Source organism: Pristiophorus japonicus, chromosome 14 (genome assembly GCF_044704955.1).
Source record: "Pristiophorus japonicus isolate sPriJap1 chromosome 14, sPriJap1.hap1, whole genome shotgun sequence".
Taxonomy (NCBI): Eukaryota; Metazoa; Chordata; class Chondrichthyes; family Pristiophoridae; genus Pristiophorus; species Pristiophorus japonicus.
Window position 1 is genome coordinate 65489452 of NC_091990.1, and position 26613 is coordinate 65516064.

A 26613-nucleotide genomic window follows, 5' to 3' on the forward strand; every position below is an offset into this window, starting at 1 on the left:
CTCACTTTCTCTCTCTGTCTGTTTGTTTCCCTCTCTATCTTTCTATCTCTCAACTTACAGTTGAAGTGATTTCGGTTTAGATGAATCAGGCCCAAGGTCGGTGATCGGGGGTCGGTAATCGGGGGGGTCTGTGATCGGTTGGGGGGGGGCTGTGATCGGAGATCGGTAATCGGGGGGATCTGACTAATGTATGTATCTGTGTAACTGTCTTGGTATCTGTATAACTATGTATGTATCTGTCTTGCCATCTATGTGAGGCATTGTTCTGCATTAAAAGTGCTATTAGAGCAATTATAAAGGAGCAGGAACATAGATACCTCTGCATGTACATACACAAATCTTTGAAGGAGGCAGGACACATTGATAAACCTTTTTTATAAAAAGCATATGGTATCTGTGGCTTTATCAATAGAGGCATAGATTATAAAAACAAGGGTTGTTATGCTAAAACTTTATGAAACAGCTGAAGTATTGTGTCCAATCCTGGGCCCCGCACTATAGGAAGGATGTCAAGGCCTTGGCGAGGGTACAGAGGAGATTTACTAGACTGGTAGCAGGGATGAGGGACTGAGTCAGTTCGTGGAGAGACTTAAGAAACCGTGATTGGTCTCCTTAGAGCAAGGAATCATAGAATTATAGAAACTTATAGCACAGAAAGGGGCCATTCGGCCCCTCATGCCTGCGCTGGCCCTTTGAAAGCGATGGTGCTCAGTCCCACATCCCCGCTGTTTGTCTGTAACCCTGTCAGCTCCTCATCCTCGAGCACCTGTCCAAATCAGTTTTGAAACTATTGATGGGATCAGCTTCCAGCACCTTCTCAGGTGGAATGATCCAGATCCCGACAACTCTCAGAGTGAAAACATTTCTCCCCCTCTCCCCTCTCGATCCTTTGCCATTGATTTTAAATCTCTGACCTCTGATTATTGACCCACTCGCCAGAGGGAATAGTCTTTCTCGATCTACTCTATAAAACATCTGATCATCGTGAAAACCTCTATTGGGTCACCTCTTAACCTGCTCTGTTCCAAGCAGAACATTCCTAACTTTTCCAACCTCCCCTCATAACTGAATCCCTCATCCCTGGGAACATCCTGGTAAACCCCGCTGTGCCCTTTCTGAGGTCTTTCCGTCTTTCCTGAAGTGTGGTGCCCAGAATTGTCCTCAATACTCCAGCTGAGGCCTAACCAGTGATTTATAAAGTTCCAGCCTGATCGCTTTGCTTCGATATTCTATTCCTCTATTTATAAACACAAGTAACCCATATATTTTTTTAACCACCTTATCAACTAGCTGTGCCACCTTTAATGATTTGGCCGACCCCTTATTCTGAGACTGTGACCCCTGGTTCCAGACTCCCCAGCCCGGGGAGAAACATCCTCCCTGCATCTACCCTGTCAAGCCCTGTAAGAATTTTGTATGTTTCAATGAGATCACCTCTCATTCTTCTAAACTCTAGAGAATATCGGCCTAGTCTACTCAATCTCTCCTCATAAGGCAATCTCTCCATCCCAGGAATCAGTCTGGTGAATGTTGGTTCCCTCAATGGCAAGTATATCCTTTCTTGGATAAGGAGACCAAACCTGTACACAATACTCCAGGTGCGGGCTCACCAGGGCCCTATAGAATTGCAGTAAGACGTCGCTACTCTTGTACTCAAATCCTCATGTAATAAAGGCCAACATACCATTTGCTTTCTTAATTGCTTGCTATACCTGTATATTAACTTTCAGTGATTTGTGTACAAGGACACCCAGGTCCCTCTGAACACCAACATTTCCCAATCTCTCACCGTTTAAAAATACTCTGCTTTTCTATTTTTCCTACCAAACTGGATAATGTCACATTTCTCCACATTATATTCCATTTGCCATGTTCTTACCCACTCACTTAGCCTGTCTATATCTCCCCTTGAAGCTCTTTGCCTCCTCCTCACAACTTACATTCCCACCTAGCTTTGTATCATCAGCAAACTTGGATATATTACATTTGGTCCCCTCATCAAAATCATTGATATAGATTGTGAATAGCTGTGGTACCCCACTAGTTACAGTCTGCCAACCCACAAATGACCTGTTTATTCATACTCTCTGTTTTCTTGTCTATTAACCAATTCTCAATCCATGTTAGTATATTACCCCCAATCTTGTTTAATAACCTCTTATGTAGCACTTTATCGAATGCCTTCTGAAAATCCAAATACACCACATCCACTGGTTCCCCTAATCTACTCTGCTAGTTACAACCTCAAAAACTCAGATTTGTTAACATGATTTCCCTTTCATAAATCCGTGTTGATTCTGCCCAATCCTAGTATTATTTTATAATTGCCCTGTTACCACATCCTTAATAATAGATTCTAGCATTTTCCCTACAACTGATGTCAGGCTAACTGCTCTGCAGTTCCCCATTTTCTCTCTCTGTCCTTTCTTAAACAGCGGGGATACATTGGCTCCCTTCCAATCTGCGGGAACCATTCTAGAATCTATGGAATTTTGGAAGGTGACAACCAATGCATCCACTATCTCTGTAGCCACCTCTTTCAAAACCCTAGGATGCAGCACCAAGGTCCCTCTGCTCATCTACACTTTTCAAAATCATCTCATTTATAGTATACTTATAGTTGCATATCAGTCCTCCCAAAGTGCATCACTTCACACTTCTCAGCATCGAACTCCATCTGCTGAGCTTCTGCCTATTTCACCATCATGTCTCTGTCATCCTGAAGCCTATAACTGTCCTCATCATTGTCTACCACTTTGCCAAATTTTGTGTCACCTGCAAACTTTATACTGCTGCCTGCTGCACTCTAATCCTGGTCGTTTACAAAAATTGAAAAGAGTAATGCACCCAAGACTGACCCTTGGGGAACACAACGACCAGTTTGACAAGCATCCATCCACCAGCACCTGTCACTGAGCCAATCATATCCACACCGCCACTGTCCTTTCATTCTTAATAAGCCTCCTCTGTGGCACTTTGTTGAGTGCCTTCTGAAAGACTATAGTTACAACAACTACTTTGACCAACCATCTCTGTTAACTCATCAAAGAATTCAAATACGATTGGTCAGATATGATTTACCTTTAACTCTTTGATTAACCCGTGCCTCTCCAAATGACAGTTCATTTTGTACCTGATAATGGTTTCCAATAACTTCCTCATCACTGATGTTAGGCTGACTGGCCTGTGGTTTGCTGGTTTATTCCTCGCCCCGTCCTTGAACGATGGTATAAAATTAGGAACCCTCCAGTCCTCTTACACTGCTCTTGTACCCAATGAGGATGGGAAGATTGTGACCAATGCCACTGCTTTGTCTACTTTTGATTCTTTCAGCAACCATCTGGACCAGGTGACTTACTAACTTTCAGTAATGCTAATCTTTTTAGTACATCCGATCTATTACTATCCTGTTCATAACTTCCCTCCTCTTTTAGTGTAACCTTCATGTTATCTGCTTCCTTTGTGAAGTTAGATGCAAAGTACTCATTTAATAATTTAGCCACGTCTTCTGCCTTTACATAAAGATTTCCCTTTTGGTCCTTAATAGGCCCAACTTTTTTCCTAGCAAACTACTTACACTTGATATGTTTATAAAATGTTTTAGGCTTCAATTTAATGTTGCCTGCTAAATATTTTCTCATACTCTCTCTTTACAACATTACAACAGTGATTACACTCCAAAAGAACTTCATTGGCTGTAAAGCGCTTCGAGATGCCTGGTGGTCGTGAAAGGCGCACATAAATGCAAGTCTTTCTTTTCAAGTCTTTCTCGTTGCCTCTCGTATTAACTTTTTCAATTCCCTCCTGTACTTTCTACAATCTTCCTGGTTATTAATTGAATCTTGCTCCTGACATTTGTCATAAGCAATGTTCCCTTTAAGCTGCACTCAGGTTCTCCTGCACCAGCTCACCGGCTTTTCATTGGAAAAACCACACGTGCGTCATATTGTGGATGGGCCATACAACCTCTTAAAGGGACCAAGCACCCAAAAACAATAATTAAAGGGAACATTGATCATAAGCCTCCGGTTTCTGTTTTATTTGCCATCCAGGGTACATTAGCTTTGGACACTCTACCTTTTCCCTTCAAAGAAATATGCCGAGTTTGTACCTGAAGTCTCAATTCCCTGAATGTCCTCCATTGCTCCGTTACAGCTTCACCTTGCAATCGCCTTTTTCAATTTTACAATCTACCCGTGCTGGTCCCTTCTTAAATCACTGAAATGAGCTCTTCCCCAGTTGAGCATTTTTACCTTTGATATTTTCTGGTCTCTTTCCATAATTACTTTAAACCAAATGATGTTGTGGTCACTGTGAGCTCGATGATTTCCCACTGTTACATCCTTCACTTACCCGATTTCATTTCCCTGAATCAGATCCAATATTGCTTCCTTCCTTGTTGGACTGAGAGAGTTCTCCTGTACACATATCAGAAATTCCTCTCCTTCCCTATTGTTATGTATGGAGAAAGAGTCAGACTGAACACTGTGAGCTCAAAGTAAAGTGTGACCGTAGTCTTTTATTGCAGGTCTCCAGATTGCTTCTCCAACCTGTGAAGCCTCCTTAAATATCTGTGCTCCCAAGGGATTATGGGATCCCTTGGGACTCCGGGGAATGAGCCCTCTGGTGGTTGTACAGAGTAAATACAAGTTTACATATATAACAACACCCCCACTGCCGCAAAGTCAATAGTGTAACTATTTACAATGTGAGTCGATCTGGGGCCCTTCTTGCCTTGGTTGATCGTCTCAGTGTGAAAGCTGGTGTTGTTGAATCATTTGTTGGGCCCTCGCTGGGCTGCTATGGATGATGGGTTCTGCTTCGTGGTTAACTGTGGTGCCGGTTGCCACTGGTGTGTATGTTGGGGGATCACAAAAGGTAGGGTCCAAGGTGGGTTGCTCAGGATAGTCCATGAATCTGAGTTTGATTTGGTCCAAGTGTTTCCAGTGAATGAGTCCATTTGAAAGTTTGACCCAAAACACCCTGCTCCCCTCTTTGGCCACGATAGTGCCAGGAAGCCACTTGGGACCTTGTCCATAATTCAATACAAATACAGGATCGTTGATTTCAATCTCGCGTGACACATTTGCGCTATCATAGTATGCACTTTGTTGAAGCCGCCTGCTCTCTACCTGTTCATGTAGATCAGAGTGAACTAACGAGAGCCTTTTCTTAAGTGCTCTTTTCATAAGCAGTTCAGCAGGTGGGATCCCAGTGAGCGAGTGGGGTCTCATGCGGTAGCTAAGCAGGACTCGGGATAGGTGAGTCTGCAGTGAGCCTTCAGTTACCCTCTTCAAGCCATGCTTGATGGTTTGCACTGCTCTCTCTGCCTGACCATTGGAAGCTGGTTTAAACAGGACAGATGTGACATGTTTGATCCCATTACGGGTCATGAATTCTTTGAACTCAGCACTGGTAAAACATGGCCCGTTGTCACTCACCAGGACATCGGGTAAGCCGCGAGTGGCAAACATGGCCCACAGGCTTTCAGTAATGGCAGCAGACGTGCTAGCCAACATTATCTCACATTCAATCCACTTGGAATATGCATCTACAACCACAAGGAATATTTTACCAAGAACGGGCCTGCATAGTCGACGTGTACCCTAGACCACGGTTTGGAGGGCCAAGACCATAAACTCCCTGGGTACATTGCTTAACTGTGAGCATGTATTACATCTGTGAACGCAGGACTCTAAGTCCGCATCGATACCGGGCCACCACACATGGGATCTGGCTATCGCTTTAATTATTATGATGCCTGGGTGGGTACTGTGGAGATCATTGATGAAGGTATCTCTGCCCTTCTTGGGGACCACTACTTGATTGCCCCACAGAAGGCAGTCTGCTTGTATAGACATTTCATCTTTGCGCCGCTGGAACGGCTTTGTCTCTTCCTGCATTTCCACTGGGACATTGGACCAGCTCCCGTGAAGCACACAGCTTTTGATTAGAAATAATAAGGGGTCCTGGCTTGTCCAGGTTTTGATCTGCCAGGCAGTGACGGGTAACTGCTCACTCTCAAATGCTTCCATAACCATGGCTAGATCTGCGGGCTGCACCATTTCCACCCCTGTGGTGGGCAATGGCAGCCGACTGAGAGCATTGGTGCAGTTTTCTGTGCCTGGCTTGTGACGGATGACATAGTTGTATGCGGACAACGTGAGCGCCCATCTCTGGATGCGGGCTGATGCGTTGGTATTTATCCCTTTACTCTCGGAAAACAGGGATATAAGTGGCTTATGGTCAGTTTCCAATTCGAATTTTAGCCCAAACAGGTATTGATGCATTTTCTTTACCCCGTAGACACACACTAACGCTTCTTTCTCAATCATGCTGCAGGCTCTCTCAGCCTTAGACAGACTCCTGGATGCATAAGCAACCGGTTGCAGTTTCCCGAAATCATTAGCTTGTTGCAATACACACTCAACACCATATGACGATGCATCACATGCTAGTACCAAACGCTTACATGGATCATGCAACACAAGCAATTTGTTTGAGCATAACAATTTTCTCGCTTTTACAAAGGCATTTTCTTGGCTTTTGCCCCAAACCCACTTGTCCCCTTTTCGTAGTAACACATGCAGTGGTTCTAACAGTGTGCTGAGACCCGGTAAGAAGTTACCAAAGTAGTTCAGGAGTCCCAGGAACGACCGCAGCTCTGTCACGTTCTGTGGCCTCGGTGCGTTCTCGATTGCCTCCGTCTTCGCGTTGGTGGGCCTGATGCCGTCTGCCACAATCCTCCTTCCCAAGAACTCTACTTCAGGCACCAGGAAAACGCACTTCAAGCATTTTAACCTGAGGCCCACGTGTTGAGTCGACTAAGAACCTCCTCCAGGTTCGGCAGGTGCTCGACTGTATTCCGACCTGTCACCAAGGTGTCGTCCTGGAAGGCCAAGGTGTGGGGGACCGACTTCAGTAAGCTTTCCATGTTTCTCTGGAATATCGCCGCCGCTGATCGGATTACAAACGGGTATCTGTTATAAACAAAAAGATCTTTGTGCGTGTTGATGCAGGTGAGGGCCTTCGATGATTCCTCCAGTTCCTGCGTCAGGTAGGCTGAAGTCAGATCCAGCTTCGTGAACATCTTTCCTCCCACCAGCGTTGCAAAGAAGTCGTTGGCCTTTGGTAGTGGGTATTGGTCTTGCAGTGAAAAACGATTGATGGTTACTTTGTAATCGCCACAGATTCTGATGGTGCCGTTTCTCTTGAGGACTGGGACAATAGGACTGGCCCACTCATTGAACTCAATCGGTGAAATGATGCCCTCTCTTTGTAGCCGGTCTAGCTCGATCTCTACCCTTTCTCTCATCATGTACGATACTGCTCTCGCCTTGTGATGGATGGGTCGCGCCCCTAAATTAGGTGGATCTGCACTTTTGCTCCTTGGAATTTCCCGTGCCTGGTTCAAAAAGCGAAGGAAATTTGTTTAAGACCTGGGCACACGAAGTGTCGTCAGCAGGCGATAACGCTCGGACGTCGTCCCAGTTTCAGCATATCTTTCCCAGCCAGCTCCTGCTGAGCAGCATGGGACCATCGCCCGGTACCACCCAGAGTGGTAGCATGTGCACTGCTCCATCGTAGGAGACTTTTACGGTAGGGATTACAGAAATCAGTTCTTTTGTGCAAGTTCTTAGTTTCGTGCAAACTGGAGTTAAGACTGGTCTTGAGGCCTTGTTGCACCACAATCTTTTGAAAGTCTTTTTGCCCATGATGGACTGGCTCGCGTCCGTGTCCAGCTCCATTGACACCAGGAGTCCATTTAGTTCAACATTTAGCATTATCGGGGGGCAATTTGTGGTCAATGTGTGCATCCCATGTACCTCTACCTCCTCGCTCTGAGGCTCTGGTTCGTCGTGATCCTCCGTGGATCTGTCCTCCTCTGCAACATGGTGGTTTGCAGGTTTAACAGGATTTGCAGCTTGCCTGCACAATCATTGGAGGTGTCCCATTGTTCCACACCCCTTTGCAATAGTAAGGAAGGACATTAGTTTGGCTGATGTGGAATCTGTATGGGTGGAGCTGCAGAATACCAAAGGGCAGAAAACACGAGTGGGAGTTGTGTACAGACCACCAAACCGTAGTAGTAAGGTTGGGGACAGCATCAAACAAGAAATTAGGGATGCGTGCAATAAGGGTACAGCAGTTATCATGGGCGACGTTAATCTACATATAGATTGGGCTAACCGAACTGGTAGCAATACTGTGGAGGAGGATTTCATGGAGTGTATTAGGTAGGGTTTTCTAGACCAATATGTCGAGGAACCAACTAGAGGGCTGGCCATCCTAGACTGGGTGATGTGTAATGAGAAAGGACTAATTAGCAATCTTGTTGTGCGAGGCCCCTTGGAAAAGAGTGACCATAATATGGTAGAATTCTTTATTAAGATGGAGAGTGAACAGTTAATTCAGAGACTCGGGTCCTGAACTTAAGAAAAGGTAACTTTGATGGTTTGAGACGTGAATTGGCCAGAATAGACTGGCAAATGATACTTAAAGGGTTGACGGTGGATAAGCAATGGCAAACATTTAAAGATCACATGGATGAATTTCAACAATTGTACATCCCTGTCTGGAGTAAAAATACAACGGGGAAGGTGGCTCAACTGTGGCTAACAAGGGAAATTAAGGATAGTGTTAGATCCAAGAAAGAGGCATATAAATTGGCCAGGAAAAGCAGCACACCTGAGGACTGGGAGAAATTTAGAATTCAGCAGAGGAGGACAAAAGGTTTAATTAGGAGGGGAAAAATAGAGTATGAGAGGAAGCTTGCCGGGAACATAAAAACTGACTGCAAAAGCTTCTATAGATACGTGAAGAGAAAAAGATTAGTGAAGACAAATGTAGGTCCCTTGCAGTTAGATTCAGGTGAATTTATAATGGGGAACAAAGAAATGGCAGACCTATTGAGCAAATACTTTGGTTCTGTCTTCACGAATGAAAACACAAATAAACTTCCGGAAATACTAGGGGACCGAGGGTCTCGTGAGAAGGAGGAACTGAAGGAAATCCTTATTAGGTGTGAAATTGTATTTGGGAAATTGATGGGATTGAAGGCCGATAAATCCCCGGGGCCTGAAATAGTGGATGCATTGGTGATCATTTTCCAACAGTCTATCGACTCTGGATCAGTTCTTATGGACTGGAGGGTAGCTAATGTAACACCACTTTTTAAAAAAGGAGGGAGAGAGTAAACGGTAGTTATAGCCCTGTTAGCCTGACATCAGTAGTGGGGAAAATGTTGAAATCAATTATTAAAGATGAAATAGCAGCGCATTTGGAAAGCAGTGACAGGATCGGTCCAAGTCAGCATGGATTTATGAAAGGGAAATCATGCTTGACAAATCTTCTAGAATTTTTTGAGGATGTAACTAGTAGAGTGGACAAGGGAGAACCAATGGATGTGGTGTATTTGGACTTTCAAAAGGCTTTTGACAAGGTTCCACACAAGAGATTGGTGTGCAAAATTAAAGCACAAGATATTGGGGATAATGTACTGACGTAGATAGAGAACTGGTTGGCAGACAGGAAGCAGAGAGTCGGGATAAACGGGTCCTTTTCAGAATGGCAGGCAGTGACTAGTGGGGTGCCGCAAGGCTCAGTGGTGGGACCCCAGCTATTTACAATATACATCAATGATTTCGATGAAGGAATTGAGTGTAATATCTCCAAGTTTGCGGATGACACTAAGCTGGGTGGCGGTGTGAGCTTTGAGGAGGACGCTAAGAGGCTGCAGGGTGACTTGGACAGGTTAGGCAAGTGGGCAAATGCATGGCAGATGCAGTATAATGTGGATAAATGTGAAGTTATCCACTTTGGTGGCAAAAACACGAAGGCAGAATATTATCTGAATGGCGGTAGATTAGGAAAAGGGGAAGTGCAACGAGACCTGGGTGTCATGGTTCATCAGTCATTGAAAGTTGGCATGCAGGTACAGCAGGCGGTGAAGGAGGCAAATGGTATGTTGGCCTTCATAGCTAGGGGTTTTAAGTATAGGAGCAGGGAGGTCTTACTGCAGTTGTACAGGGCCTTGGTGAGGCTCCACCTGGAATATTGTGTTCAGTTTTGGTCTCCTAGTCTGAGGAAGGACATTCTTGCTATTGTGGGAGTGCAGCAAAGGTTCACCAGTCTGATTCCAGGGATGGCAGGACTGGTATATGAGGAGAGACTGGATCGACTGGGCCTGTATTCACTGGAGTTTAAAAGGATGAGAGAGGATCTCATAGAAACATTAAAAATTCTGACGGGATTGGACAGGTTAGATGCAGGAAGAATGTTCCCGATATTGGGGTAGTCCAGAACCAGGGGACACAGTCTAAGGATAAAGGGTAAGTCATTTAAGACTGAGATGAGGGGAAACTTCTTCACTCAGAGAGTTGTTAACCTGTGGAATTCCCTAATGCAGAGAGTTGTTGATGCCAGTTCATTGGATATATTCAAGAGGGAGTTAGATATGGCCCTTACGGCTAAAGGGATCAAGGGGTATGGAGAGAAAGCAGGAAAGGGCTACTGAGGTGAATGATCAGCCATGATCTTATTGAATGGTGGTGCATGCTCGAAGGGCCGAATGGCTTACTCCTTCACCTATTTTCTATTTTTCTATGTACCCTTTGAAGCGGCATGAATGGAAATGATGATCATTCACGCAGCACCAACAAGGTGCATTCATCACCCTTGATGATGGACTCTGAGACATCTGCGGACGTGCAGCTGCAGGCATGTGTGACTTGCCCTGTACGTTACGATTCGAAAACAGCATCACTTTGTTTCCTAGTACTTGTTGCAGCACTTGTGTGCGGAGAGATTTGCTTCGTATTATCACTGGTGGCAATGAATGCTAGGACTATCGCGATGGCCTTACTCAAGGTTGGGGTCTCTATAGTCAAAGGTTTCCGAAATATGTTTCCTGGCCAATGCCAAGTACGAAAAAGTCTCTGAGCATGTGGTCCAAATGTCCTTCAAATTCACAATGTCCTGCAAGGCGTCTTAGCTTGGCGACATAACTCGCCACTTCCTGGCCTTCAGACCTTTGAGGTGTCGAACTGGTACCTCGCCATCAGAACGCTTTCCTTTGGGTTCAAATGCTCTCAGATCAATGTGCACAAATCGTCAGACGATTTCTCCGTGGGTTTCGCTGGAGTGAGCAGATTCTTCATGAGGCCATGTGTTGGTGCCCCACAGACGGTGAGGAGGATCGCCCTTCGTTTGGCAGCGCTCTCTTCCGCGTCTAGCTCATTGGCCATGAAGTATTGGCCGAGTCGCTCCACAAAAGTTACCCAATCATCTCTCTCCGAGAATTTCTCCAGGATGCCCACTGTTCTCTGTATCCCATCCTTGTCGCCAGTTGTTGTGTATGGAGAAAGAGTCAGACTGAACACTGAGCTCAAAGTAAAGTGTGACCTTAGTCTTTTATTGTTGGTCTCCAGAGTGCCTCTCCAACCTGTGAGGCCTCCTTAAATACCTGTGTTCCTAAGGGATTATGGGATTCTGGTGGCTATACAGAGTAAATACAAGTTTACATACATAACACCTATCATTAGCATTATGTTTTTCCCAATCTATATTCGAGTAATTAAAGTCTCCGAACACTACTGCTCTATTTTTGTTACATGCCTTTGAGATTTGCTGAAAATTTGCTCATCGATCTCCTTCTGATATTTGGAGCTTTAGTTCCAACAATGTAACAGCTCCCTCTCTGCTCCTCAGCTCAAGCCAAATAGATTCAATCCCAGAACCATCTCGTGTATCCTTTCTATTTAACATAGAAACATAGAAAATAGGTGCAGGAGTAGGCCATTCGGCCCTTCTAGCCTGCACCGCCATTCAATGAGTTCATGGCTGAACATGCAACTTCAGTACCCCACTCCTGCTTTCTCGCCATACCCCTTGATCCTCCTAGTAGTAAGGACTTCATCTAACTCCTTTTTGAATATATTTAGTGAATTGGCCTCAACAACTTTCTGTGGTAGAGAATTCCACAGGTTCACCACTCTCTGGGTGAAGAAGTTCCTCCTCATCTCGGTCCTAAATGGCTTACCCCTTATCCTTAGACTGTGTCCCCTGGTTCTGGACTTTCCCAACATTGGGAACATTCTTCCTGCATCTAACCTGTCTAAACCCGTCAGAATTTTAAACGTTTCTATGAGGTCCCCTCTCATTCTTCTGAACTCCAGTGAATACAAGCCCAGTTGATCCAGTCTTTCTTGATAGGTCAGTCCCGCCATCCCGGGAATCAGTCTGGTGAACCTTCGCTGCACTCCCTCAATAGCAAGAATGTCCTTCCTCAGGTTAGGAGACCAAAACTGTACACAATACTCCAGGTGTGGCCTCACCAAGGCCCTGTACAACTGTAGCAACACCTCCCTGCCCCTGTACTCAAATCCCCTCGCTATGAAGGCCAACATGCCATTTGCTTTCTTAACCGCCTGCTGTACCTGCATGCCAACCTTCAATGACTGATGTACCATGACACCCAGGTCTCTTTGTACCTCCCCTTTTCCTAATCTGTCACCATTCAGATAATAGTCTCTCTCTCTGTTTTTACCACCAAAGTGGATAACCTCACATTTATCCACATTGTACTTCATCTGCCATGCATTTGCCCACTCACCTAACCTATCCAAATCGCTCTGCAGCCTCATAGCATCCTCCTCGCAGCTCACACTGCCACCCAACTTAGTGTCATCCGCAAATTTGGAGATACTACATTTAATCCCCTCGTCTAAATCATTAATGTACAGTGTAAACAGCTGGGGCCCCAGCACAGAACCTTGCGGTACCCCACTAGTCACTGCCTGCCATTCTGAAAAGTCCCCATTTACTCCTACTCTTTGCTTCCTGTCTGACAACCAGTTCTCAATCCATGTCAGCACACTACCCCCAATCCCATGTGCTTTAACTTTGCACATTAATCTCTTGTGTGGGACCTTGTCGAAAGCCTTCTGAAAGTCCAAATATACCACATCAACTGGTTCTCCCTTGTCCACTCTACTGGAAACATCCTCAAAAAATTCCAGAAGATTTGTCAAGCATGATTTCCCTTTCACAAATCCATGCTGACTTGGACCTATCATGTCACCTCTTTCCAAATGCACTGCTATGACATCCTTAATAATTGATTCCATCATTTTACCCACTGGCTGACCGGTCTATAATTCCCTGTTATCTCTCTCCCTCCTTTTTTAAAAAGTGGGGTTACATTGGCTACCCTCCACTCCATAGGAACTGATCCAGAGTCAATGGAATGTTGGAAAATGACTGTCAATGCATCCACTATTTCCAAGGCCACCTCCTTAAGTACTCTGGGATACAGTCCATCAGGCCCTGGGATTTATTGGCCTTCAATCCCATCAATTTCCCCAACACAATTTCCCGACTAATAAGGATTTCCCTCAGTTCCTCCTCCTTACTAGACCCTCCGACCCCTTTTATTTAGAACTGTATCATCCTTAACACTGCCATGCCCATTCTCTTGTTCCTTCTCCCTCATTCCTGAATACTTGGGAACCAGGAATATTAAGAACCCATTCCTGGCCTTGTTTGAGCCATGTCACAATCCCATGTAGCAGGAGGTTAAGGAGCAATTTAATAGAGGAGTTCACAATGATGAGGGTTTTTTGATAGAGTAGATGGGAGACATTGTTTCCAGTAGTCAGTCAGTAACCAGAGAGATAGAAAAAGTTCATATGGGAGGCAAAGATAGAGGTTACAAGAAAAGATTAGCAGGCAACATTAAATTGAACCCAAAACATTTTATAGACATATAAAATGTAAGAGGAGAGCTGGGGAAAAGTTGGGCCTATTAAGGACCCAACCGAAAGGACAATCTTGATGTAGTCATGGCTAAAGGTATTAAATGAGTACTTTGCATAACTTAAAGAATGGGGAAAGGGATAAACTAGAAAACTACAGGCCCAACATTGGTGGTGGGGAATGTTACCGGAAACCATTATCAGGGACAAAATAAACCTTCCTTTGAAAAGGCATAGGTTAATCAAGGCCAGGAGGCATGGATTTGTTAAAGGCAAATCATGTCTGACCAATCGTGATTGAACGCTTTGATGAGGTAACAGAGAAGATTGATCTAGGTAGTGCAGTAGGTGTTGTAAATATGGGTGCTGAAATTCCGATATCCCGGGTCCGTGCGAAGTTCCTACGGACCCGGGAAGGTATCAGAAAAGCCGGGTTTCAGCGATCAATGCGCATGCGCTGAAAACCGGCTTTTCCGATCTGTCAAGTTTCTGGCTTGACAGATCTCGCACATATCGGGAGCGAGGACACTTGCAGGGCAAGATTTCCGATATTTACGCATATCTTGCTCAGCAAATGTCCTCAAAAATCTTGCGCCTGAAAAAGCAGGCGCATAGCCTACTGTTACAGGCGCAAGTGTTTAAAAATACACAAACATTTTAAAATAAACAATGGTAAGTTTATTTTAAGGCATAATTAAAAAAACTTTTTAAAAAGTCAGGAAAATATATTTTTTTATAAGAACTTTAATTTAAATGAATCTTAAATATGTAGTGTATTTTTCTATTTTTTATTAATGTGTTGTGTGTTTAGGGGGGTTTCTCATTCATAATAATGGGAATTCCAACTTGCGGAGTTCCCATTATTATGAATAAGAAAATACTGTACCTTTATTGGCTGCCCAGAGCCATGTGACTCCAGCTCCAGCATACGGACGTCCCAACGTGCATCCGCTGCGATGTGTAGGGAGTGAAGGCCTCAGAATCGGAAGTTTGAGCGGGCGCAGCAGGAACAGGTAGGTGTGCATCTTTTTTAACTTTTTCAGTCGATTGCCCGTGGGAAGAGCTCAACCGGGATTTCAGACCCATGGTCTTTCGGAAGGCATTCGACAAAATGCCACATTTTTTAAGAAGATAGAAGCCCATGGAATTATGGGGAAGGTGACGATATAGATACGAGATTGGCTCAGAGACAGGAAGCACAGGGTGGTGGTGGATGGGTATTTCTCAGACTGGGAGCTAGTTTGCCGTGGTGTTTCCCAAGGGTCAGATTTGGGTCCATTACTCTTATCAATTTTTATAAACAACCTAACTCAGGTGTAGGGAGCAGCATTATAAAGTTTGCAGATGATACAAAACTTGGCAAAGTAGTAGACAATGATGAGGACAGTTATAGGCTTCAGGATGACCGAGACAGGATGGTGAAATGGACAGAAGCTCGGCAGATGGAGTTCGATGCTGAGAAGTGTGAAGTGATGCACTTTGGAAGGACTAATATAGAAAGTCAGGATACTATAAGTGGGGCGATTCTGAAAAGTGTAAATGAGCAGAGAGACCTTGGTGTCCATGTACACACATCCTTAAAGGTGGCACGGCAAGTTGATTAGGTTGTTATAAAAGTGTATGGGATAATAAATAAAGGAATAGAATATAAAAGCAAAGTGATCAGGCTGGAACTTTATAAATCGCTGGTTAGGCCTCAGCTGGAGTATTGAGGACAATTCTGGGCACCGCACTTCAAGAAAGATGGAAAGGCCTCAGAAAGGGCGCAGCGGGGGTTTACCAGGATGTTCCCAGGGGTAAGGAACTTCAGATATGAGGAGATGTGGGAAATGTTAGGACTGTTCTCCTTGAAACAGAGCAGGTTAAGAGGTGACCCAATAGAGGTTTTCACGACGATGAGAAGTTTTGATAGAGTAAATGGAGAGAAACTATTCCATCTGACGAGTGGATCAAGAACTAAGGGGGAGAAATTGGCCTCCTTTGCAACTCCCATCATCGCCTCCGGGGGCGCTAGAACAAGGCATGACTGGCTCAGTGACCGGGTGTGGCGAGAGTACCAATACCTGCGAACTTGCCTTGGTGGTTAGCAGCGGCGATAACCCCTAGCACTGCGATCTCCTGCGCCCCGGAGATCGTGATGTCACCCAGTGCGCAGCGCCCCACTATCGCCCCGGATGCGAACTTCAGTTCTGTCCCCTGCAGCATCGCCGGGCGTCGCCACCGTCAAGTGTTGTAAGGAAGGCCGGCCGATGGGGAGCGGCAGTTAAAGGGATCGCCGGTGAGTTAAGTGACATTTATTTTGGAACCCTCTGTGCATTCTTTTTACCTTTTCTTCCACCACGATTACTCAGCCCTGCACTCTGTTGGAGTGTTTGGGACTGATTGTCGCGGATCGCAAGTGCCGTCGGCGGGCACAGGATGTGATTTATTACACAGCCTGCAGCGATGGCCTGTCCCTTTAAGGAAGGGAAGGAGCCTGAGATCCCGGCATCGTTGCTCTGCCGCTACCACTCCTCTTGCCAGGTTTAGTACTCCAAGGGAAGTGGTAACGTTTGATTTAGTGCTCCACTTCCCTCCTACAGCGCGAAACCGGAAGTTTGTGTCTGCTCGAGTTGTGTAGCGTCCGGCGATACTGTTGCGCTCCTCTAAAGGTATCGCCCCAGAAGGGGTGCTGTACAATTTCTAGCCCAAAAGGTCGTAGATTCAAAATCATCGGCAACAGATCGAGAGAGGATATGGAGAGACATTTAATCACAGAGAGTTGTCGGGATCTGAATGCTTTACCTGAAGGTGGTGGAAGCTGACACCAGAAACAATTTAAAAAGGGAGTTGGACAGGTACTACAGGACAACAACCTCATCATCATCATCATAGGCGGTCCCTCGAACTGAGGATTACTTGTGTCCACACCAAAAAGATCTGAGTTCACAGGTGTTTCAATGAAGGACCTAATATTCCAGATCCTGAATACATCCTGAAGGGTGGAAGATGCCTGTGCGTGGATTTTTTTAACGTGTGGTGACCGTTGCACACCAGCCACCACACGGGCTCGACAGAGCTAGGTCTTGGTCCAGTGGCAAGGATTACCCAAGACGACTGGAGACCAGCTCTGCTGCATGGACCTAGTGCTCACACATATCACAGTGTGGGCTGGCCCGTGCTGCCCCTGGGCCCTCGTTTCTTCTGGGCTCCAGATTCACGCCTCTCCTGAGCCCCCGTTGCTTCCCTCTATGGACTCTTGCCGCTCGCATGCCCCTCCTGCTGTGCCTGCAATCAGTGACGTGGCAGTGGATGAGTAACCTACAGGGCTATGGACACACAGCAGGGAGACTGAGCACGACTGTTCAAAGAGTCGGCACAAGTACATCGGACCTAATACCCTCCGTCTGTGCTAGAAGTTTCTATGATTTTATGACACAGATTTAAGATAATTGACAAAAGAACCAGGGGTGGATGAGATTTTTTTAAGCAGCGTGTTGTTATTATCTGGAATGCACTACCTGAAAAATTATATTTATAATCATATTTGTCTACTTCTACCTACCTATCTATCTGTCTATCTTTCCACATCTGTCTACTTATCTATCTATCTTAAGGGTATAACATTCCTGTCTCTGTAAAGCAGCGTATAACGCATGTGCAATTCTATCTGAAACCCGTTAAAGGTGCTGAACACATGCTTCATTTAGCACTGCAGATGCACTAACAAGACACTCTTAAACTGCTCTGTACTCTTAACTTAAGCCTAAAACTGACCAGCACATCCTGTTCTACAAAGTTCTCCCACCAAAGCAATTAAACTCACATTGCCCTCAGCCTGTGTTTCGCAACAATTAGATATAGTGCATCTTAGCAGCAGAATAATACTTTGTGCATTACATGCTGTATTATGCCTGGCATTGACTATACATAAACCAAGGCACTATAAGCAATATCACCAGAGGTGCTCTGGTAACTGATAACAGGAGAGGTGTGAAATTGCCTACCTTTATTGTACATTTATGAATTGAGTAAAATAGATGGTGAACAATAATTAATTTTGAAAAGAGCCGTTCACTTCTTACATTAATCTTACGATATTTACCAGACTTCATTGTGGTGAGATTCATGGCTGAACCGTTTGTTCCGCCTGCATCTGTTGTTGCCATGACTTGCACCTGGTAATCAGTATCGGCGAGCAGACCAGTCAGCATGTATCTCCTCTTCAACGCACTGCACACAATAGCTAAATATGCCAAAGGAAGTAAAATATGTGTGAAGGTCAAATAGAGAATTGGCAAATCCTACCGGAGATACAACTGATACTGCAAGAGCAGAGCAATACTCGCAGAATGTCTGAATGAAACTGATATCTGACTCACAGGACTCTGGGAAACCTGGCATTTGAAACCCACTGAATGATTCAGATAAAAACATAAGAACTAGGAGCAAGAGTCGGCCATTTGGCCCCTCGAGCCTGCTCCACCATTCAATATGATCATGACTGATCTGATCTTATCCCCAACTCCACTTTCCTGCACGCTCCCCATAACCCTTGACTCCCTTATCATTCAAAAATCTGTCAATCAAATATATTCAATGACCTAGCCTCCACAGCTCTCTGGTGCAGAGAATTCCAAAGATTAACAACCCTCAGAGAAAAAAATTCCTCCTCATCTCCATCTTAAATGGGCAACCCCTTATTTTCAAACTATGCCCCCTAGTTATAGATTCCCCCACGAGCGGAAACATCCTCTCTGCATCTACCCTGTCAAGTCCCCTCATAATCTTACATGTTTCAATAAGATCATCTCTCATTCTTCTGAACTCCAATGAGTATAGGCCCAACCTGCTCAACCTTTCCTCATAAAATAACCCCCTCATCCCAGGAATCAACAGTGATCCTTCTCTGAACTGCCTCCAATACAACTAAATCCCTCCTTAAATAAGGAGACCAAAACTTTATGCAGTAATCTAGGTGTGGCCTCACCAATAACCTGTATAGTTGTAGCAGGACTTCTTTATTTTTTGTTCAGATGGAGAGTGACACAGTTAATTCAGAAACTAGGGTCCTGAACTTAAGGAAAGGTATGAGACGTGAATTGGCTAGAATCGACTGGCAAATGATACTTAAAGGGTTCACGATGGATAGGCAATGGCAAACATTCAAAGATCATATGGATGAACTTCAACAATTGTACATCCCTGTCTGAAGTAAAAATAAAACGGGGAAGGTGGCTCAACCGGGGCTAACAAGGGAAATTAAGGATAGTGTTAAATCCAAGGAAGAGGCATATAAATTGGCCAGAAAAAGCAGCAAACCTGAGGACTGGGAGAAATTTAGAATTCAGCAGAGGAGGACAAAGGGTTTAATTAGGAAAGGGAAAATAGAGTATGAGTGGAAGCTTGCTGGGAACATAAAAACTGACTGCAAAAGCTTCTATAGATATGTGAAGAGAAAAAGATTAGTGAAGAAAAACGTAGATCCCTTGCAGTCAGATTCAGGTGAATTTATAATTGAGAACAAAGAAATGGCGGACCAGTTAAACAAATACTTTGGTTCTGTCTTCACGAAGGAAGACACAAATAACCTTCCGGAAATACAAAGGGACCGAGGGTCTATTGAGAAGGAGGAACTGAAGGATATCCTTATTAGGTGGAAAATTGTGTTAGGCAAATTGATGGGATTGAAGGCCGATAAATCCCGAGGACTTGATAGTCTGCATCCCAGAGTACTTAAGGAAGTAGCCCTAGAAATAGTGGATGCATTGGTGATCATTTTCCAACAGTCTATCGACTCTGGATCGGTTCCTATGGACTGGAGAGTAGCTAATGTTACATCACTTTTTAAGAAGGGAGGGAGAGCAAAGTCGGGTAATTATAGACCGGTTAGCCTGACATTAGTAGTGGGGAAAATGTTGGAATCAATTATTAAGGATGAAATAGCAGCGCATTTGGAAAGCAGTGACAGGATCGGTCCAAGTCAGCATGGATTTATGAAGGGGAAAACATGCTTCACAAATCTTCTGGAATTGTTTGAGGATGTAACTAGTAGAGTTGGCAAGGGGGAACCAGTGGATGTGGTGTATTTGGACTTTCAAAAGGCTTTTGACAAGGTCCCACACAAGAGATTGTTGTGCAAAATTAAAGCACATGGTATTGTGGGTAATGTACTGACGTGGATAGAGAACTGGTTGGCAGATAGGAAGCAGAGAGTCAGGATAAACGAGTCCTTTTCAGAATGGCAGGCAGTGACTAGTGGAGTACCGCAGGGCTCAGTGCTGGGACCCCAGCTCTTTACAATATACATTAATGATTTGGATGAGAGAATTGAGTGCAATATCTCCAAGTTTGCAGATGACACTAAGCTGGGTGGTGGTGTGAGCTGTGAGGAGGATGCTAAAAGGCTACAGGGTGACTTGGACAGGTTAGGTGAGTAGGCAAATGAATGGCAGACGCAGTATAATGTGGATAAATGTGAGGTTATCCACTTTGGTGGCAAAAACACAAGGGCAGAATATTATCTGAATGGCGGCAAATTAGGAAAAGGGGAGGTGCAACGAGACCTGGGTGTCATGGTACATCATTCATTGAAAGTTGGCATGCAGGTACAGCAGGCGGTGAAGGAGGCAAATGGTATGTTGGCCTTCATAGCTAGGGGATTTGAGTATAGGAGCAGGGAGGACTTACTGCAGTTGTACAGGGCCTTAGTGAAGCCTCACCTGGAATATTGTGTTCAGTTTTGCTATTGTGGGAGTGCAGCAAAGGTTCACCAGTCTGATTCCAGGGATGGCAGGACTGGTATATGAGGAGAGACTGGATCGACTGGGCCTGTATTCACTGGAGTTTAAAAGGATGAGAGAGGATCTCATAGAAACATTAAACATTCTGACGGGATTGGACAGGTTAGATGCAGGAAGAATGTTCCCGATATTGGGGTAGTCCAGAACCAGGGGACACAGTCTAAGGATAAGGGGTAAGTCATTTAAGACTGAGATGAGGGGAAACTTCTTCACTCAGAGAGTTGTTAACCTGTGGAATTCCCTACCGCAGAGAGTTGTTGATGCCAGTTCATTGGATATATTCAAGAGGGAGTTAGATATGGCACTTGCGGCTAAAGGGATCAAGGGGTATGGAGAGAAAGCAGGAAAGGGGTACTGAGGTGAATGATCAGCCATGATCTTATTGAATGGCGGTGCAGGCTCGAAGGGCCGAATGGCCTACTTCTGCACCTATTTTCTATGTTTCTATGTTTCCCTGCTTTTATACTCCATCCCACTTGCAATAAAGGCCAACATTTCATTTGCCTTTCCAATTAGTTGCTGTACCTGCATACTAACTTTTGTATTTCATGTATAAAGACACCTAGAACCCACTGTACCACAGCATTCTGTAGTCTCTCTCCATTTTCTAAATGTCCTGGTACTACTTCCTCAATAATGGATTGCTTTTCTATTTTTTCTGCCAAAGTGGATAACCTCACATTTTTCCACATTATACTCCATCTGCCAAGTTTTTGCCCATTTATTTAAGATATATCCCTTTGCAGATTCTTTGCATCCTCCTCATAACTTGCTTTCCCACCCATCTTTGGATCGTCAGCAAATTTGGCTACATTACACTTGGTCCCTTCATCCAAGTCATTAATATAGATTGTAAATAGTTGAGGCCTCAGCACTGATCCCTGTGGCACCCCACTAGTTCCAGTTTGTCAATCGGAAAATGACCCATTTATCCCGACTCTCTGTTTTCTGTTAGTTAGCCAATCCTCTATCCATGCTAATTACATCTCCTACATCATCATCATATCATCATCATAGGCAGTCCCTCGAATCGAGGATGACTTGCTTCCACGTGAAAAAGTTCACAGGTGTTTGTTTCAATGATGGACCTAAAATTCCAGGTCTGAACTAAATCTTGAAGGGTGGAAGATGCCTGTGCTTGGATTTTTTTTAACATGTGGTGACCGTTGCACACCAGCCACCACACGGGCTTGACAGAGCTAGGTCTTGGTCCAGTAGCAAGGATTAACCAAGACGACTGGAGACCAGCTCTGCTGCATGGACCTAGTGCGCACACATATCGCAGTGTGGGCTGGCCCGTGCTGCCCCTGGGCACTCGCCTCTTCTGGACCCCAAACTCGCGCCTCTCCTGGGCCCCGATCAAGTCCCTCTACAATCTCTTGCCGCTCCTTCGCCCCGACCTCGCTGCTCCTGCAGTACCTGCCCACGCTCCAATCACCGACCTGGACCTTGGTGACGCCCCTCTTCACTGCCGTTGCTCTCCTGCTCCAGCACGTGCTGCTCCCTGGAGTAGTACGCTGCCACGCTGCTCCTTCTGCTCCCCGGCCTGTTCCTATGGTGCTCGCAGGCCGGGGTTCTCACAGACTGCTGGGCTAGGCTGCCATGTTGCTCCTTCCGCTCCCCGGCCTGCTCCTATGGTGCTCGCAGGCCGGGGGCCACGCAGACTGCTGGGCCAGGACACACTCGCACAGACTGCTGGGCTAGGCTGCCACGCTGCTCCAAATATTTCCTACATTCCAACAGTGACTACACTCCAAAAGTACTTCATTGGCTGTAAAGCGCTTTGAGGCGTCCGGTGGTTGTGAAACACGCTGTATAAATCCAAGTATTTCTGTTTTAATATATTATCCCCAACACATTGAACTTTTATCTTGTGTTGTAACCTTTTATGTGGCACCTTATCGAATGCCTTTTGGAAATCCAAATACACCACACCCACTGGTTCCCCCTTATCCACCCTGCCAGTTACATCCTCAAAGAATTCCAGCAAATTTGTCAAACACAAATTCTCTTTCATAAAACCATGTTGATTCTGCTTGATTGTATTATGATTTTCTAAATGTCCTGCTACTACTTCCTCAATAATGGATTGCAGCATTTTCCCAATGACAGATGTTGGGTTAACTGGTCTATAGTTTCCTGCTTTTTGTCTCACTCCTTTCTTGAATAGGGATGTTACATTTGCAGTTTTCCAATTCGCTGGGACCACTCCAGAACCCAGGGTATTTTGGTAGATTACAACCAATGCATCCACTATCTCTGAAGCCACTTCTTTTAAGACCTTAGGATGCAGACCATCAGGCCCAGGGGCCTTTTCCACCTTTTGTCCCATTAGTTTGCCTAGTACTTTTTCTCCAGTGATAGTGATTGTTTTAATTTCCTCCCTTGCTTTTGCTCCCTGATTTTCTACTATTATTGGGATGTTTTTAGTGTCTGAGCTTTTAATCTATTTTCCCAGTCCCCTCTAGCCAACTCTGTCTTCATACCTTTGTAATTGCCTATATTTAAGTTCAGGACACTAGTTTGAGACCCAAATTTCTCACCCTCAAACTGAAGGTGAAATTCTATCATGTTATGATCACTCTTCCCTATGAGATAATTCTCTTTACTATGAGATAATTAATTAATCCCGTCTCATTACAGATTACCAGATCTAAAATAGTCTGCTCCCTGGTTGGTTCCACAATGAATTGTTCTAAGAAACCATCCCGAAAACACTCTATGAACTCTTCCTCAAGGCTACCTTTGCCAATTTGATTGTCCAATCTATATGAAGATTAAAGTCAACCACGATTATTGCAATATCTCTCTTACAAGCCTCCTTTAGTTCTTGATTTATACTCTGTCCTACAGTGTAGCTACTGTTATGGGAGCCGATAGACTATTCCTATCAGTGACGTCTTCCCCTTATTATTCCTTATCTCCACCCAAACTGATTCTACATCTTAATCTTCTGAGCCAATATCATTTCTCACTACTGCACTAATCTCATCCTTTATTAACAGAGCTACCCCACCTTCTTTTCCTTTCTGTCTATCCTTCCGAAATGTCAAAAACCCCTGAATATTCAGTTCCCAGCCTTGGTCACCTTGCAACCACATCGCTGTATTGACTATCAGATCCTACCCATTTATATCTATTTGTGCTGTCAACTTATCTATCTTGTTACGAATGCTGCGAGCATTCAGATAAAGAGCTTTAATTTTGTCTTTTTACAATTTTTCCCTACTCAGACTCATCTTTCTGATGCACTCTAATGTTTATACGCGCTGTCCCTTCCTGTCACACTCTGGTTATCATTACCGCTATCGCTACCCTGCTCTATTGCCTTCTCCTTTCTCTTTAACTTTCTAAATTCCCCTCACTTGAACCCTCCCCTCCACTATCTAATTTAAAGCCTTATCAATTGTCTGAGCATGGTTCAAGTGAAGCCCGTCCCAACAGAACAGCTCCCTCTGTCCCCAGTACTGGTGCCAGTGCCCCATGAATCGAAACCCATTTCTCCCACACCAGTTTTTGACCCACACATTCAACTCTCTGATCTTATTGACCCAATGCAAATTTGCTCCTGGCTCAGGTGGTAATCCAGAGATTATTACCTTTGTGGTTCTGCCTTTCAATTTGGCCCCTAGCTGCTCATACTCCCTTAGCAGAACCTCTTTCTTTGTCCTACCTATGTCGTTGGTACCTACGTAGACCACGACAACTGGATCTCCCCCCTCCCACTCCAAGTTCCTCTCCAACCCCGAGGAGATGTCCTTAACTCTGGCACCGGGCAGGCAACACAGGTTATCCTTCATCGGAAGGGGGCTAGGAATAGAAAGGGGTGGAAGAGCTCCGGTTAGACCCCATCTGGAGTATTGCATTCATAAGAACATCAGAAATAGGAGCAGGAGTAGGCCACCTGGCCCCTCGAGCCTGTCCGCCATTCAATAAGATCATGGCTGATCTGATCTTGGGCTCAGCCCCACTTCCCTGCCCGCTCCCCATAGTCCTTCACTTCCTTATCTCTCAAAAATCTGTCTACCTCCGCCTTAAATATATTCAATGACCCAGCTTCCACACCTCTCTGGGGCAGAGAATTCCACAGATTCACGACTCTCTGAGAGAAGAAATTTCTCCTCATCTCAGTTTTAAATGGGCAACCCCTTATTCTGAAACTATGCCCCCATGTTCTAGATTCTCCCACAAAGGGAAATATCCTCTCTGCATTTACCTTGTTGAGCCCCCTCATTATCTTATATGTTTCAATAAGATCACCTCACATTCTTCTAAATTCCAATGAGTATAGGCCCAACTTACTCAAACTTTCCTCACAAGTCAATCACCTCATCCCCGGAATCAACCGAGTGAACCTTCTCTGAACTGTCTCCAACGCAAATATATCCCTCCGTAAATAAGGAGACCAAACTGTACGCAGTACTCTAGGTGTGGCCTCACTAATACCCTGTACAGTTGTAGCAGAACTTCTCTGCTTTTATACTCTATCCCCCTTGCAATAAAAGCCAACATTCCATTGGCCTTCCTGATTACTTGCTGTACCTGCATACTCACTTTTGTGTTTCATGCAGGTCCCGCTGTACTGCAGCATCTTGTAAGTTTTCTCCATTTAAATAATAATTTAAATAATAACTCCATCTGCCAAATTTTTGCCCACTCACTTAGCCTGTCTATATTCCTTTGAAGATTTTTTGTGTCCTCCTCACAACTTGCTTTCTCAGCCATCTTTTTATCATCAGCAAACTTGGCAACATTACACTCGGTCCCTTCATCCAAGTCATTAGTATAGATTGTAAATAGTTCAGGCACCAACACCGATCCCTGTAGCACCGTTACCGTTACCAACTGTAAAATGACCTATTTATCCCGACTCTCTATTTTCTGTTAGTTAGCCAATCCTCTATCCATGCTAATATATTACCCCCAACCCCGTGAATTTTTATCTTGTGCAATTCTGGGCACTGCCCCTCAGGAAGGATATATGGAGGGGGTGCATCACTGATTCACCAGAATGATACTGGGGCAGAAAATGTAGACTAGGCTTGCATTCCTTTGAGTTTAGAAGGTTGAGACATGATCTAATTCTGGTGTTTAAAAATGTTAAATTAATTTGATTGGGTAGATACAGAAAAATGACTTTCCTCTGCTGGGAGAGTTCAGAACACGGGGCCATAACCTTAAAATTAGAGCTAGGCTACTCAGCAGTGATGTCAGAAAGTGCATCTTCACACAAAGGATAGTGAAAATCTGGAACTCTCTCCACCAAAAAGCTGTCAAGACTGATTGATAGATTGTTGTTGGTTAGGGATTGGTGCAAAGGCGGGTTGATAGAATTGAGTTGCACAACAGAATGGTAGAAACATAGAAACATAGAAAATAGGTGCAGGAGTAGGCCATTCGGCCCTTCGAGCCTGCACCGCCATTCAATAAGATCATGGCTGATCATTCCCTCAGTACCCCTTTCCTGCTTTCTCTCCATACCCCTTGATCCCTTTAGCCGTAGAATGCATGCCCTTCTGCAGATCATTGAATGTTGCATAACTGGGCCAAAGAGGAGGGCTCTGTGCCTAGTGATCACACAGTGCAAGCCGATATTTTGTTCTGTGGTGTGTGGAGAGATTCCATTTAGTGCTGACTCTGATACTCACATCCAACAGGCCCCTTCTTATCGCTGTGGAATATGGTGTAATTCCGGATAAAACCTTGGCGTTTGTCGATTGGAATCTCGTCCCACATCACCTCTGCCTGTGATTTCCAAATACGGTTTCCACTGACTCTGGGGCCAATCAGTGGGGCTGAGTCAGGAGGAATCAAAATGAGACAATCACTAACGAGCATGGATTCATCTGACTCTGGAGGGCATGCACCAGCTCTCCATTTCACCGCCATCCTTCGGGCCATTTTGCAGCTTTCGCAATCAATGAATTTGAAAATTGTATATTCTATAACAGAAAATCACTTAATAGCAACTGTAATCTTAGTATTTTCTGGGTTGGAATGACAGGGAGAAGGGAGGGGAAGGAGAAGAGAAAGATAGAGGGAGAGAGGAGAGAGGCAGGGAGAGGGGTGGGAGAAGG

General features: G+C 44.8%; 1 protein-coding gene across 1 annotated transcript in view; it reads right to left on the reverse strand.

The window, feature by feature from the left end:
• The window catches only part of LOC139279406 (interleukin-6 receptor subunit beta-like), a 213616-nt gene that overhangs the window by 98334 nt on the left and 88669 nt on the right, over positions 1-26613 (reverse strand). Inside the window, exons 12-13 of the mRNA XM_070898516.1 lie at positions 26185-26331; positions 17839-17979 (exon numbers count right to left, since the gene is read on the reverse strand). Of these exons, the coding sequence (XP_070754617.1) occupies positions 17839-17979; positions 26185-26331 (288 nt within the window). The remainder of the gene's footprint in view (positions 1-17838; positions 17980-26184; positions 26332-26613) is intronic.